This window comes from Hylaeus volcanicus, chromosome 5 (assembly GCF_026283585.1).
Source record: "Hylaeus volcanicus isolate JK05 chromosome 5, UHH_iyHylVolc1.0_haploid, whole genome shotgun sequence".
NCBI lineage: Eukaryota > Metazoa > Arthropoda > Insecta > Hymenoptera > Colletidae > Hylaeus > Hylaeus volcanicus.
The window spans coordinates 29,839,544-29,854,324 of NC_071980.1; the positions used below are offsets into that span (position 1 = coordinate 29,839,544).

Sequence of the window (14,781 nt, forward strand, 5' to 3'; positions counted from 1 at the left end):
AAATATCGCGAATGCCTACCGTCTAATGTTAGCTCGCTGTATTTTAGTTTCGTGGCCGTGTTCCATTCGTTTTGCCGCTGAGGCTCGCCACTGGTGCTCACCCTGTGTGTACACCGCTAGACGTGTGTCCGCTCGAAACGGAAACCGAGTGTGTAACCGCGTTTCTGTACCGTTTCCTCGAGAAAACACTACGCCCATCGTGTGAGCGCCCATTGCCACGACCATTGCGTCTACTGTGACCACTACGACCATCTCGAACAGTTGCTTACGCGTCAACGAGATCGTTCGCACTGTGATTACTCTAGCGTGAAATTTGTCGCTGGAAACGTCGTCATTGAAACTGTGCCTTTCCAAGTTCAATCTAAGCCTCTTCTAAGCTAAGAAATCTATTAAATCAAACCTTGTTGTTGTACGAGTCTCGGTTCGTTAGTTCGATAAATGAGGAAGTTTGTAGGTCTGTCGCGAACCTTTTTGCATATTCCGTGCAGCTTAGGGTAGGTGTTTCCGTCGTATGTGCAGCAAGGGGAGGCTACCACTGAGTCAGCCTCTTTTGTTCGGTATCTAGGACGAGTACTCGGGGGTGCGAAGCCCGTCTACACTTTGAAGTTCCTTTCGGAACGTTTATTCTCGAACGTGCCTCGATGCGTTCGAGTTTACAAGAACAGTCTGTCGCATTTAAGTTTGTCATCTTGCGCGACGAAATACTTTTGTCCAGCGACACTTAATGTGCGCGTAATCCGACGTTTCGAGGGCTCACAAAGTTGACAGGAAGGTAAAGCTGTACACGACATTCGACTGAAGATATCGGAGAGCTCGATACTCTAGGGTACTCCAGGCAATATAATTTTGAACACACTTGCGATGGAAATCAATTCAAGTCAAATGTCTCCACTGGATAAGGAGATTTAAACTACATGTTACTTCTCAGTGGTGTTCAAAGAGACAACTGCATCAGAATTTGGAGGCTCTAGGAGCTCAATAATTAAAGATATAAAGATAAAAGAAATATGAATATAACTTTCAAAGCCAACTAAAAGTGTGGTCATCCAATTTAAATAAAACAAACTCTAACCAAGTTCATTCTAGCCAAAATAATTGGAATCCCTGGCAGAAATGCTCCGGGACCAAACTGTTCGATATTTGAAAGCTCCAAACAAGCTACATAAACCAACTCAGGAATATCGTTAGAGGGAATATATCTGGGCTGCTCGAGATATTCGATTCACTCTCCAGAAACGGTCTGGGCACGTGATCCCCTAATTGTCTGGAACAGATCGTCGATAAACCGTACCAATTATTTCCACGATTATGGGCAGATTGCTCATTGAACCGTGCATCGACGTCTTACGAAAATCCACCGTTAATTACGCGTTTACTTACGATCGAGCGCGCGGACGGATTATGGAATCGCTATTATTTATGGACAATTATACGTCGAGATCCTATTTCGTTAAGGAGCGGCAGAATGCACGTCTACTGCGCGCTCCGATCGTTTGCGTGGCCAACCTTATTTCCGCTGGACGATGAAGAACACCAAGACTGACTATCTCATTGAATCCGAGCATTCGTTGATTTCGCCGTTGCAACACTATGGGGGGTGAAGGATAACCGTGGCTGGCAACGATAACTTCCAACACTTCTATATAAATAGGGTAGATGTTTACTGTAGGTTAAAGCAGGGTTTCCTGAACTTTCATTAGCCACAGAATATTTTCTAATCTCGTGAAATAAAAAACTTGGCAGGTTTAGATTGAACTTTATCGTAACGAACCAAGAAGGCTTGTTAATGAATCTGAAAGTTAAATAGAAATGTATAGATTAGTTGATTATCTTGAAAGTAGGAATTCCAATCTATCTTTGTCATACGTCTTTCCCAAGTCTGACAAACGAGCGTTTAATGAATCGGTAGGCAGTATTGCTTATGCAAGAGCTAGTTCATTACAGCTAATTCTATTCAATTCAAATGTCAAAATATTTTAACACTCGTTCCAAGTAAACGACTGAGAATCCTATCTTTCAATAGTTGTTTATAAGCCTGTACCGTATCGACACCATACAGAGTTACCAATTCACAATTTATTCCCTGGGGCTCCGTTTTCGGTAACTCGATCTATCGAGCGTTCTAAAAGGCCAACAAGGGGACTGCAATTTAATCAGTTAATTACTCAAACAGTGTTAGGGCCGAAAAATACCCCCACGATGGTTCACGTGTTCGACTCGTCGCAAACAGACGCAACCCTTCATGTTCTCGTCTCTTTTGAAGCGAGCCGTAGAAACCCTTAAAATTTCGCATCGATTGCAACGCGAGATCCGTCTCATGTGCATCCGTGTGCGATACGCCGAGGGGAGCGTTATCCTCCGTGGGCTGCTCGAGCTGTCTCTTGCTTGAAACTTCTGGAGACGTGGAGTCCCTTTGAATTTAATACCAAGCTAAAAATTAAACGCAAGTTGTAGTTGTTGCATTTATTTCTATATTTGTATTTAGGTAGTGCAGGAATGTTTTATAATTTTGTGTCCTCACCCTTAAAATGGCACCATTTAACATTTAACCCCTTCGAGCTTTATTCTACAAAAATCGATCGTGTTGTACTTGAAGTACCTTAGAAATAAAACGAACAATTAGAAACAGTCCCAGACTTCTGTCTTCGATTTATGTTTGATATAAAACATGCAGCACGTGTTTCGACGCGTCCTGAGGCCATGCATGTGCTAAGCTAACGTTAATTTTTGTACGCTATGCACTGTACGCGAACTGAGAATGACATAGTACCGGTTCACTTGCGTGTCGCGTTAAATAACCGTAAGCGAGAAACGCACGTGCGTATCGTTCCACTGCAACGGAATTATGGCCACGCGAAACGTCTCGTTTGTTTATTAATTAACAGGTAAATTGCCGTGGTGGTTATCGGTTGACCTCAACTTTAAAAATTCTTTAAAATATGCGTGAAATTAATACGTTCACTGAAATATCGTTATACGTGCACAGTTTTAAATAATTCTACTGGTGTTAGGAACGTTACAGAATAACGTAGAGTCGAGAACTGCCTGGCTACTGAGTTGAAATGTGCCGTTGCACCGTCATGCATAAATCACACAGGACGTGCGCAACATCTAATGGAAGTTCTTTCAATAATTTATGCGATCGATTGCTCGGGAAATTAAGGTAGAATTAAGTTCAGTTAATCTCCCATTAACAGATACAAGTTGTTATCGAATGTACAAATAGAGTTGCGCTTAATAGAATCTACTATAGCTATTTAATTTGCTGTAGATCAGGAACGTGATAACATGTGTAATGCTCTGTTATAATCTCTGGATATATATTATATCTTCTATGGCCGTGTAGAAGTGAAACGTCAAATCCTTAGAGCTTTTTATTTAATTATCTGCTTCATACGAGATATGTGTAGATGTGTAGATCTTTTTTATCAGTCCTCCTGTAAATATGAAATTCTTCTGTTTCGACTCAATTTTGTACATATTTAATACTTGTTTTTAACCTATTAATTTAGATAAACTTTTTTACTAGATATATAGGGTAAAAATATTTATGAGACTGACTGTACACAGAAACTCTTAAACTACACACGTTTCCCTATATTCAAAATACTCCCTTCCTACTTTGTAAACCCTTTCCCACTCCACCCCAGTCCCACCAAAAGTCCCGGCGACAGTTCGAAGTTCCGCGAGCACGAGTCGAGGGATGATCCCGAGAGAGAGCCTATCCCTAACGATCGCAGCCCTTGACGCCAGGCGAGCGTGGTGGCTTGCTCTCTCACCACCACCCTCTCTCCTGCTCATTATCAGCGACGAGCGACTCTGTCCTCGCACGTGCATCGGCGTGCAGATGCAGCGAAACACGACGTCGATGCCTACGCTGGCGCGCGTCCCTACCGCGCTTCTTCCCCTTCTGTCCCCGGTCTGGTTCGCCGAGTGTATTGATTGAGGTGAATGCACGACGTCGGCGTCGGCGTCGGCGTCGGCGTCGTCGGCCTTCCCGTCGGGGGTGGAAGTGCATACAGCGCCTGGCGGGGTTATCCGCGGGATGGTGTAGCTCTTGGTGAACTGGTGCGTCAAGCTAGGGGCAAGAGAGAATTGTTGTCACCCGAGGAGTCGGATCAGACCGGTGAAGAGCCTCCAGGAGGGCCACGTAGTGAGAGAGAAACCGAGAGAGAGGTAGTAAACGATCGAAGCGAGACCAAGGGATACTCGTGCAGACTGAATCAGACTGACAGAGCTTGCAGAGGGAAACAGAGGGGGGGGGGGAGAGTCGAAAGGAGACAAGAGATCGGAGCGAGAGAAGAGCGCGCAGGAGAGCCCCAGTGCGGTGAACAGAAAGAGAGAGAGAGAGAGGAGGGAAGCACCGGTGGAGGAGGCATTATATACTGGCTGGATCCTCATTCGGCTGCCAGTTTCTCGCCTGAACGCGGCAACGACTATACCCACGCACACGGTGTCCTCGGCAGCTAAGTAATCGTGATCTTTCGCACGGGGGAGGATCGTTCCGCGGTTTCGCTACTGGAAGAGGAAGAGACAGAGTCAAGGACGAGCCTGAGGGTGGTTGCTGAAAGTCGGGATATAATCGTCGTCTTCGATTATTTTGTGCTCCCGATCCTCCGCTACGCAAACACAGGGGGCTATTTCTGTGTAACGGGTGAAGAGGACAACGACGAGGAGGGTATCGCAGTGCGTTGAGAAACGTCTACGAGGGAGATTCGAGAGCTGTCGTCGGGGAATATGGCCACGTACGCGACATACAGACACGTCGAGCTCGACAATGTCGGATACGGAAAGAAAAGGTAATTTCCGGAACCACCCGTTCTCTCCTACCGCACTGCGGCTTTCCCGGTGTTCTGGACGTTCGGGTAGGTCCTCGGGAACCACCGCGTCCCCTTTCCTCAGAGTTTCATTCCTCGTACGGCTTTTCTGAATTTTAATCATATTCGGTTCTGGTAACCTTCGAGTGACGCTGGGTATATTTTTGGGGAGTACCTCGAAGTAGGCTTAGAATTTTCCAGAAACGGGATAGGAGATTTTCTGGTGGAGATCGGTTTCGGATAGGCGTGGAAAGTGTTTGCAGTGTGTAGGACGAGCGAGGAGGTAGTGTAGGGTTTACTTGTGATGGAAATGAAAGATTGGTAACGTAGTTAAAGAAAGTTAAGGCGGTGTTCAGATTCTTAGACGTTGATGCAGGTTATTGTTAACGAGAATTCTTAAATGTCGAGATTCGAAATGTAGCAAGATGCGGTAACGTCCGCAGCCAACCCTGACTGGTTCGATCGATTTACATCTCGCGAGGTGGTCCTTGAATCTCGTCGCCCTTTTGCAAGCTGCGGCGCTCTTTTCGCTGTCGCTCAAAGGATTCTGAAAACCCGAAGGTCACTGTCGAGAACTTTGATATCGAGAGCTATACAATTTCGTACTGGCATATTGAGGTAATTCCATCAACGAATGATTCACAACTTCGCCAACCGGAAGTTGATGTGGTTTAGAACCTTGAAAATGAACGATTCCAACCCAAGCCTGACTTATCTACTCTTAAGCACACGCTCGATAAAGCTGTCGCAAAATCCTGTTTACAAAATGTTTCTCGTTCTCTTAATACCTAAATGCGACTTTCTTTCTTCCTTGCTCGAGAGTATTTAAATCCGAACGTGATTACTTCTCTCTCGCAACTGGACCTTTACTGTCATTCTAAGTATCTTACGAGCAGCCTAATCGGCGGGCATCGCGCGATGGACGCGAGAACGGTTATCTCAATACAAAGAGGATAAACAACTGTTACACCGGTACTTTAAGTCGAGTACTTTATCTGTGGAATTACTTAAGTGGTTCCAACCGTGATAAAAATTGTCGGGATGTTTTCCAGGAAGTCCCACATCCTTTAAGGGTACTCTTGTAATTGCTCGCGAGTAGTTTTAAAAGCGGTGATAACGAGCGCGTAGCTAAACGTTTTACAACCGCGCGTTCGAACACTTGGCAATTCTCGAACGTTAATTTTCTCGAGATTGATAATAGATCTTACGACGTAGGATTGGACGTAGATTCTTCCTGCTCGTTGAGATCATCCCGGGATCGGGTAACGGAAGCGTGTCCACGACGTGTCAAATGTCGAGATTGCTCCGAAATGGAGGAACAAAGGTAGGGGAACGGTTGGGTGTAGAAAGCGTGACCGTTGGCTCGCGAGGATCTTAAGTTTCGCGGAAAAGATTAGCTGGCTAATTACTCAATCGTGTCATTCCTCGAATTTTTGCTCCTCGATGCACACTGGAATTCCTCATCCTCGTCTTTTTTCTTACTGTCAAAGACAAGTTCGTAAACTAGGAACGTGCTTTTTCCAGAAACAAATTCTTCTTTTTACGAGTGTTACTTTACTACCCACCAGGATTATTTTGTTTCTTTTTCGTGTTTCACGGCTCACGTAACAAACTCGTTGGCAATAGTCGAATATACTCGTCGAATTATGGCTCTGTCATTCTGGTGAACGGGGCCATTGCTCTTGGAGTGAAATTCTTATATTTTTAGAAATTAATTCCTCGAACAGGGAAGAGGACGTGCTCCTTTCTATTTTTCTAGTGTCTCGAACAAAGAAACTGCTCAAACTTGGACAAAATACTTCTGTTTCTTAACTTCAAACAATGTCAAAGCAGAATTAGCCCTACTTGATTTCTATAAATATTTTTATAATCAACAAGAATGGGATCCCTAGCAAATTTCGGATGTCGCCCAGGCCGAAAAGATTCGCGCAATTGAGCTTCGTTAAAATGTGGTCAACGCCCTCGTGTAATTGACGTGTACTCGACTCGGTCGGCTGTAATTACACGGATGTCACCTCCGGGCTCATCGCGCTTAATCGCCGTCGTCATGATTTTTCTCTGTACCCATCCCGAAACGTTTCTCAGACGCCCACGTGATCTTCCGGCTAATCCAAGGCCTGGAGGTGTAATCGTTCAATTTTTACCCAGGCAGCCATCGTTGACGGAAAAGTTCGACCGCTACGCGGCTTTTGCGATCGTTAGGCTTCTTCGAACGCTTAGGGTCATTCTTTCCGCGACTGAATCATCTAGCAACTTCCCCTTGAGAGAAGATCGTAACTGTAGCTAACAAAAGGAGAAAGTCGACCAAGCTGCAAACAGGTGCGACATTGTCCAGGTACAGACTCGACCTCCAGTCTAGTCCTTTCGCACCTGCTCGCTGAGACAATGTCCCAGCAAGTCACGATCCGAGGACAATTTCTCGTTATCGTCCTGATCGGAACCGTACCACTCTGATTGACGCTTATCCGCTGAGATGAGACTTTCTCATCGATGCTCCCGTTACAAAGCTTGCTCTATAGAAACTCCATACAGTAGCGCCTTTGTCCTCGAGTGATAAACAAACCCAACCGTAGCGCGTCTTGAACTTCTCTCGATCGTCTTTGAAACCTGTTCCCTGGATGACATAGGTACTTGAAAAACCACAGATTGGAAGCGTTGGATCTACGTTGAGGATTTCGTGGAAAGCTTCGAACCTCTCGTGTTACACATTTTTATTATTCACGGAAATCACGCTATAAATCATCCTTTAGTTTCTCGTACCAGAATCAAGAATTCTTGTTGATTTTAAAAATATTCATAAAAATGATCCAGGTTCAATTTTGCTTTGAATTCTATATTATTGTTATGCATGCTTTGGTATCCATATTACTAGTGAAGTTTATGCCAACAACACCAAGAGACAAATCCTATTCTAACGCAAAGGGGAGCACGTGACTCCGACTAGTTGTTCGTGTCTTTGCACCCACTCGCCTTTGTTACAAGTAGCCCCATCCTCGTGTGTGCTCGCGTCTCGCGTCGCTGATTTAGCAGTAATGAGAAGCCCAAAGGCGTGTGCTCCAAAGTGCTGATCTTGGGGTTAGGTCTGGGTTAGACGTGTGGAAAATTTGAACGGTTAGCTGGAATCTTCGCCTCCGGGACAGATCGTGTCCTACTTGGGAATCTGTTACGTTCGACTCTGTCCTGACCTACCCAAAGGACCTTAAACTGTTTGGGACAACTGCCAGCTGTAAAAACGCTAGGGTCAGCGTTGCCATTGCCAGAAGTTCGATTACTGTGTCAAAAAGGATTCGATTTGTCGAGTAAAAATCGCGATGACGCACTCTGATAATTAGCTAAACGAATTCGATACATAGTCAAGCAAAAAGTAGACTTCTTGATCAACTAGAAATTGGCAACGGTCGCGGAGGACACGAGAGCCAATGTCAATTTCATTTTATCTGAGGATCTCTCGAGAGGGAGCACTAATTTTCGACCAATTATCAATCAACGATTAATCTTCGTAACGAGTCCTTCTTAAACGAGAATAATGAGATTTGTCGTTAAACGTGGGTGGGACGTTGTTTTTTCCATCCTACGACTTAGGTTCTATGGATGGTCGAAACGATTTACAAGATGCGTTGCGTCGATCGCATTGGAATTGTTAATCGTATTAATATGTAGTCACTTAGGCGTGTTAACGAGAAGATGTAAATTCTAGGTGACAAATGTTTTTTTGTCGCGAGAAACCAGCCTTCTTGAAGTATCTGAATAAGAATTACTTATCGATTCTTTGCTTTGAGTATTAATTAGATTTCTCTTCGGTACCTAGTGTTACTCGATATTAAGTTTGAAAATAATACAAGTTATCAGCTCTCGAGCGAAATGTATGTACCTCCGCGTGCATAGACGTATATATCTTCTACGCACTTACGTTCATCGAACAAACCAGAGCTCACGATCAACCTCAAGTGTCCACGTGGATCGAGGTGTAACGAGGTATCATCGACGTCGAGTTCCTCGACTTCTTTTTCCCTTGCTCCCCTCTTGACTTCCTCCCGGGCGCCTCCACGTGGATCGAAACGTATCGAGTTACGAGGAACGAGACGCCCTTTCCGGGCACGTCCGCCACCCTCACCTCGAGATGGGGTTACTCACCCCCATTGTCCGGCTTGGACACGAAAGGGTGGACACGGTGTGACCAAGCGAGGCGGGCTTCCCCCTCGGTGGTCGTGGGCTTTTGCGAATACGTTCCTCGGGGCTTCCTGCGCGAAAAGACGGATTTCGCGAGCGCGTGACGCGGGGAAGCCCCGACAAGGCTAACTCTGTCTGGACCTTACCGATTTCTAGCCACCTTGCCTACCCTTTGACACACGGTGTCAAACTCTTCGGTTAGGCTCTTCAATAAATATAAAGGCTACGAATACTTATGTAGGTATCAATGTACGGTTCTAGTTAAAGAGATACCGATAAAAAGTTATTTCTCTAGTTTGTGTATATACATATTAAGCTGATGTTCTTAGAGAAGAGTGAGGTCTGTATATATTAGACCAACATCCTCCTACCTATACATCAAGCCCACTTTCTCAGAAGTCAACATTCATCGTGAATTCTCGATGCCTTAATTCGGGCTTGAAGAATTTGGCGAACAAAGGAGACGCCACTCATTAAATATGCCCTGCATGTTTCATCTCCGCAGGAACCGAGAAAATCCACCTTCGTTACGAGGCCCTATTCAACCTCGAACTAACGAGCACAAACAGAGCCGAATAACGCGTTTCGCTGGGGAACTATTCGCCTCGGTAGCACAAAGTTTGCGTTGGCCCTGAATTATGCACGGCAAACTCTGCGGTAGCGAAGTATGAATTATCGAGGGCCAAGAGAAACTTCTCGTGTGCACGACAAGTTCCTCGTTCCAATAGTCACGATTGTTATCGAAGGTGCGCGATCATCGATCGGTTCCCCAGCTTTTCTCGCGGTTATATTCTTGTCAGCCAACGCGGAGGTACGAAGATAAGAGTCAATGCTCCATGAAAGCGGCGGGTATAAATAAAGGTATCGGTGTAGATGGTTATAGACCGTCGATATCAATGGCGCGACCAATCGCGTCGAACCACAAACGTCGACCAGTCGTGGAGTGTTTCCTTTATATATTCTTTTTTCTACTATAAAGTTGGTGCACACGATCGGTTCGTTACCGTGTCTCCGCTAAATTGGACCGCTTTATTATCCTAACAACGTGTATTCCCATTTCGAGTACCGCCGACAGTGAGTCATCGCCGTCGAACTTCTTCGCCCCTTCTGATGATTCCCGCCTGATCGTAAATTACACCCAACACGGCGCTTGCACTTGTTATCGCCTCGACGAGACCACGTGCTCGCGAATCGGCGATCATACTCTTGGCCAAAGTTATCGCGCGCAGAGATCCTCGAGACTTTCTCGCCGCTACGAGAGTCCAATCGCGTAGAAAATCATTTCTCGATCGAGCCTTCAACAAGTACGGTGGTCGATTGAAATAAACGACGTCGAAATAAATTTCGATCGGCGCTCGTTGTTCTCGTGATTATCCGCTCGTTAAGCCGCGCCTGGCTAAAGAAGGGACTCGCTCGAAAGGGGATAAATCAACGATTTCACCGGAACCGAATAAGACGATCGGTTACGATGCTGGATCACTCGGGCAGAGGCGTAATTGGCCAATTAGTTAATTTCGCGTAAAAGTTTGTCTATCGTTCCATTACGTAAAGTCCTCGACTTTTATCCGACCGATCTGGCTTCCTTATAAGTCCTGACGATCAAACACCTATTACAAGTGGTTCGACGCTGTTTACGTACGCTTCTTTTGTCTTGCGTCTTGCGACCCGTTACCAGCTACGCAATTAGAGCCCCGTCATTATCGATCGCGACTCGATTGCCGATCGCTCGCCTAATACAGTGGTTCTTAACCTTTTCGATCGGCTTAATGTCTTGTCGACACTTCTGGCTCTATGGAGTTCAGGAACTCGAGTCGAATTTATTTATTGGCATCTAAATATTAAGAGAGAACGTTTGGATTATTTCACGAATAAAAAGAAAACAAAAATTGTTATTCGTTAATACAATTTTTTGTCTTTAAAGTAACTAAGAAATGTGTATTAACAGTAGGTATAGTGACGAGTAAAACAGCTATTATTTTCACATATAGAAGAATTTTATAAAATATCTTATACACTTTTTACAGTTCATTAGCTTCGAAACGCTCGTTCATATTTCCTTGGCCAACTGTAAAAAGAATTTATCAGATTCGTGCTATAAAAAGATTTTATTGGATCCGTTGCTAAACATTGACTGTGTAGCCTTCCCGGTACAATGGTTAAGAGTCGCTGGCCTAATCGATCTCTGATTGCGTTTCCAGCGCACAAAGTCGTTACTTCGTTCGACGAATCGCTCGCCAACGATTTAACGATCCTCTTAGGCTTTCCGAGTTACCTCGAGACGCATGAATTTGCATTCATCGACTACCCGTACATGGCGCTGCGCGACGTCGTGCAGGATGTCGCAAGCTTGTCACTTTGTGACACGGGATGTCTGTGCAACAATCAATAGTGTCGAACAATAGTCTACCCTTCAATCTTCCCTTATCAATTCTGAAAATCTCGAGTGTTTAGGCTTCGCATCGTCTGATCTTATTTTCCATACAGACTCCTACACGTATAATAGATATTCGTTGACCTCTGCAGTTTTGTCATAGTAGCCAGACTAAAATTTCAAGTAATTAAATTTCTTAAGAAATAGATCCTCCAGAGTCTACCACTTTTTCTAATCCATCCCCAATTCCTCAATCCCCATTCTACGTCCCACCTAACGTTACAAAATGTCGATAGGGTCGTTTACCTCACCTGCAAAAAAAAAAAATTGACGCTGTCACGGCTCTAAAATGCCACGACTTTCATGTCACGTGAACACGCAGCTTTGCACACGGAAGTCTAGAGTCTAGACCATTACCAGCGAAAGAACCCGTGCGGCGAAAGCCTAAACGACGTTCCCTATTAGTCTGTAAACTTGGAAGCCTCGCGAAAAGACTGGTACCACCACCAGTGGAAACGACTGTCCGATCCTAAACGACACTAAACATAATTCCATTCGAGACCATCCGTAATCCCGCTCGAAGTCGTTCATCACGTCGTCTAGCGGCGCACGATAGGTCAAGCCTGGCAAAATGCACTTAGCCCACGTTCGTCTCGCCTCGTTTCAATTAGGAGCATAGCTTTTTAGCTTCGATTCAGGAAGTTTCGATTAGACGAACACAGGCGATCCAATCTGCAGACGTCCTCGAGTCTGTTCCGAACAGCATGAACACACCGTTTGCGTTGGCGTGAACCGATAGGGGAGAAAGGAAGTTAGGAGTAGGTTTAGGTTTCTTGCGGGAGGACGTGCACAGGGTGTATCTCAGCGTGTGGGACTTAAAGGTAAACTATAAATCGTTTTAATCTCATCACCCTCGCTTAAAATCACATTTGCATCGTGCATAAATTAGATCAAATTCCTCCAAGAATTCATAGAAATCGAGCTGTTATTTTCACGACATCAATGATAAATCGTTTCATTCCTCTCGCCCCCATTAGAAATCATGTTTGAAATCGAACAGTCTTCCTCCTCGTCGAGTGACGCTCGTATAATTACCAGTTTCCTTTCGAGGCTGTGTCGCGCAGGCCTGATAATGACTTAATCGTCCCGTTCCCAGGTATCGGGACTCTCACGTGGATACCGATTGTTTCGACGGAGTTGCGTGCGTTACATAAGGCACGAGAGAGTCGACGCTCGTTCCCGCGCGTCGAGACGCCAGTAATTATTCCCCGTGTGGCGAACCGGCACGTGTGAATCGGTAAACGCGTCGTCACGTTCGCGCATCGTCGCGATGGATGATTCTAATGGTCCTTCACGGCTGACACGACGCCGAAGGGGGAAATCGAATTACGACGATCGTTAAATGCGATTCATCGCCGTGAGACGGACTTTCTTCGATTTCGACGGTACAGTGCGGCGTTTAAGAAATATCGCGAGACGGAGGATCAATTAGACGCGATAGACCGTTATTCTGTTATGATTGGCGAGCTGTTGGGGAGAGTCGTTGGTGCAGGATGGGCGCGAAATGGAGAGGATTGGACGTTGAAGAGGTCTTGAAATGTTTATTTAAGCCTAACGAGCCGATCGAGATGTGTGGTAGTTTAGTGGCGAATGTAATGGAATCCGAAATGGGGCTCCTCTAACGAATACCCAAGTTCGATGCTCCCACAGTCTAACGAGCAACTTCCAGGATGAGAAGCTCGAATATTCGAGGAACTCCCAAGAGTCGGAACATAACAAACGAATGACCGCTGCGTTTACCACCTGGCAATTATTCCCAGTCGCGTCGGTGTATTGGTTTTAGAGATACCGAAGGAACACGCGAGTTTCCACCGTGGCAAATATTTAGCCGAACGTGAAATCGAGGAAGTATTAGCTTGCGCGGTAATTAAACGCCCGGAACAATGACCATTGTCCGAAACGCGATAAAGATTGGTGTATCGACCACAATGCCGCTCCTTGTTATCGACATCCTCCTTCTGGACCTCACACGGAGTTGCCAGGAGCTAGGACGAGTACTCGAGCGTGACTCCTTATTGCGGTTGCGCCTACAGAAAAACGATCCGTTTGGGCGGGAACCCCCTCATCCTACAGTCTCTTTCTTCCTCGCTCACCTTAAACCGAGCTGTCTTCATCCTTCAGGTGAACATTTTTCGCGCGAAACCCCTCTTCATCGCGATTTCACCAATCGCGAAGCTTGACGCGAGCATTAGGCTGGGCTCGATTGGGTATCGATATTAAAGTGTGGGAAGCAAGGTGTAGGAAGCATCGAAAGGTACCGAGGTCTCGAGTACTTGGTACTAATCGTATCGGTACCAAAGCTTCTGCGATCAATACTTGGTATAATAGGTGAAATTGATACCTCACGACCATTAACTTAACCTTTATTGGATACTATATTTTTTCTTGAACAGTCCCATGAAAAATGCCTCTGTGCTTTTTTCCAATAGAACCGAGAAGGGAAAAGGTGAGACAGCAACTCGTCTAGTATCAGTAAAGTGGAGCACCTAGTATTTGGTGATAAGAGATGGTCAAGATTAATGGCTGGAATCGAAGGAAACGATACGAATTGTGCGTTCGTCCTGTACCTCTGGCGTGGAAGTAGAGTAATGGCCAGCGATAGTATCGTGGGTCGAAATGGACATTCTAGGTAGCCTTTTTGCTCATACGAGGCGAGGTAACGCGCATTCCCACGAGGATGTGTACTGTGCGCAGGGCAATGGTCGGCAATTTGCGGTTCTCAGCTAGATTATTGCGGCTCCCGATTCGCGTCGAATTACTTAAATCGCGTCTCCATTAAATCTCTCGCGACCTGAACGCATATTTTTAGATAACAAAAATAAAAAAACTACCTTCTTTTCTTCCATGCACTTTAATGCGCAGTAATAATACTTGATTGCGATCCTGGACACGCGAGGGGAATTAAAGACGAATCGTACAGCGGAAGTCGCCAAAGAGTTAAGTGCCAAAATGGAGACAAATTGTGAGGTACTTGCAATTAGATGGACATTACAGTGTATCAGTACCTGTCTTTCGTTACTTCTTCTTTTTTTCCGTTTTTGTCTGAAAGGTCACCGACCTTAGGAACTGTAAATCGTATCGAGGACCGGTTAGGTCGACCCTGAACCCGTTACGATCGCGTCTGGTATTTAAATTTAGTCCTCAATTTTGGATATTCCATCGCGTGCCCGTCGAATCGATTTGTCATAGCGAATTGGACGTTTTATCCGACATCGCCGATGGATCGTCGACGGAAGGAGCTCGTGATAACGTCGCGTAGCTACCGTGACAAGACGACGTCCAACGAAAGGGGACGTCGCGGACGATGGTACCATCTCAACGAAGCGAAACGAATCATACTGCGGAATTGTTTCCGCAATTCAG

General features: G+C 45.5%; 1 protein-coding gene across 4 annotated transcripts in view; it reads left to right on the plus strand.

Moving 5' to 3' along the window:
- Positions 1-14,781, plus strand: part of LOC128876802 (microtubule-associated protein Jupiter) — a 54,278-nt gene that overhangs the window by 28,223 nt on the left and 11,274 nt on the right. Inside the window, exon 1 of one of the 4 annotated variants that reach the window (XM_054123490.1) lies at positions 4,479-4,799. The exons of 2 other annotated variants lie outside the window; for them this stretch is intronic. In XM_054123490.1, the coding sequence (XP_053979465.1) occupies positions 4,738-4,799 (62 nt within the window). In that variant the 5' untranslated portion in view covers positions 4,479-4,737. Of the gene's footprint in view, positions 1-4,478; positions 4,800-14,781 lie in introns of those variants that run through there. One more of the 4 variants, XM_054123494.1, reaches the window with a different exon arrangement.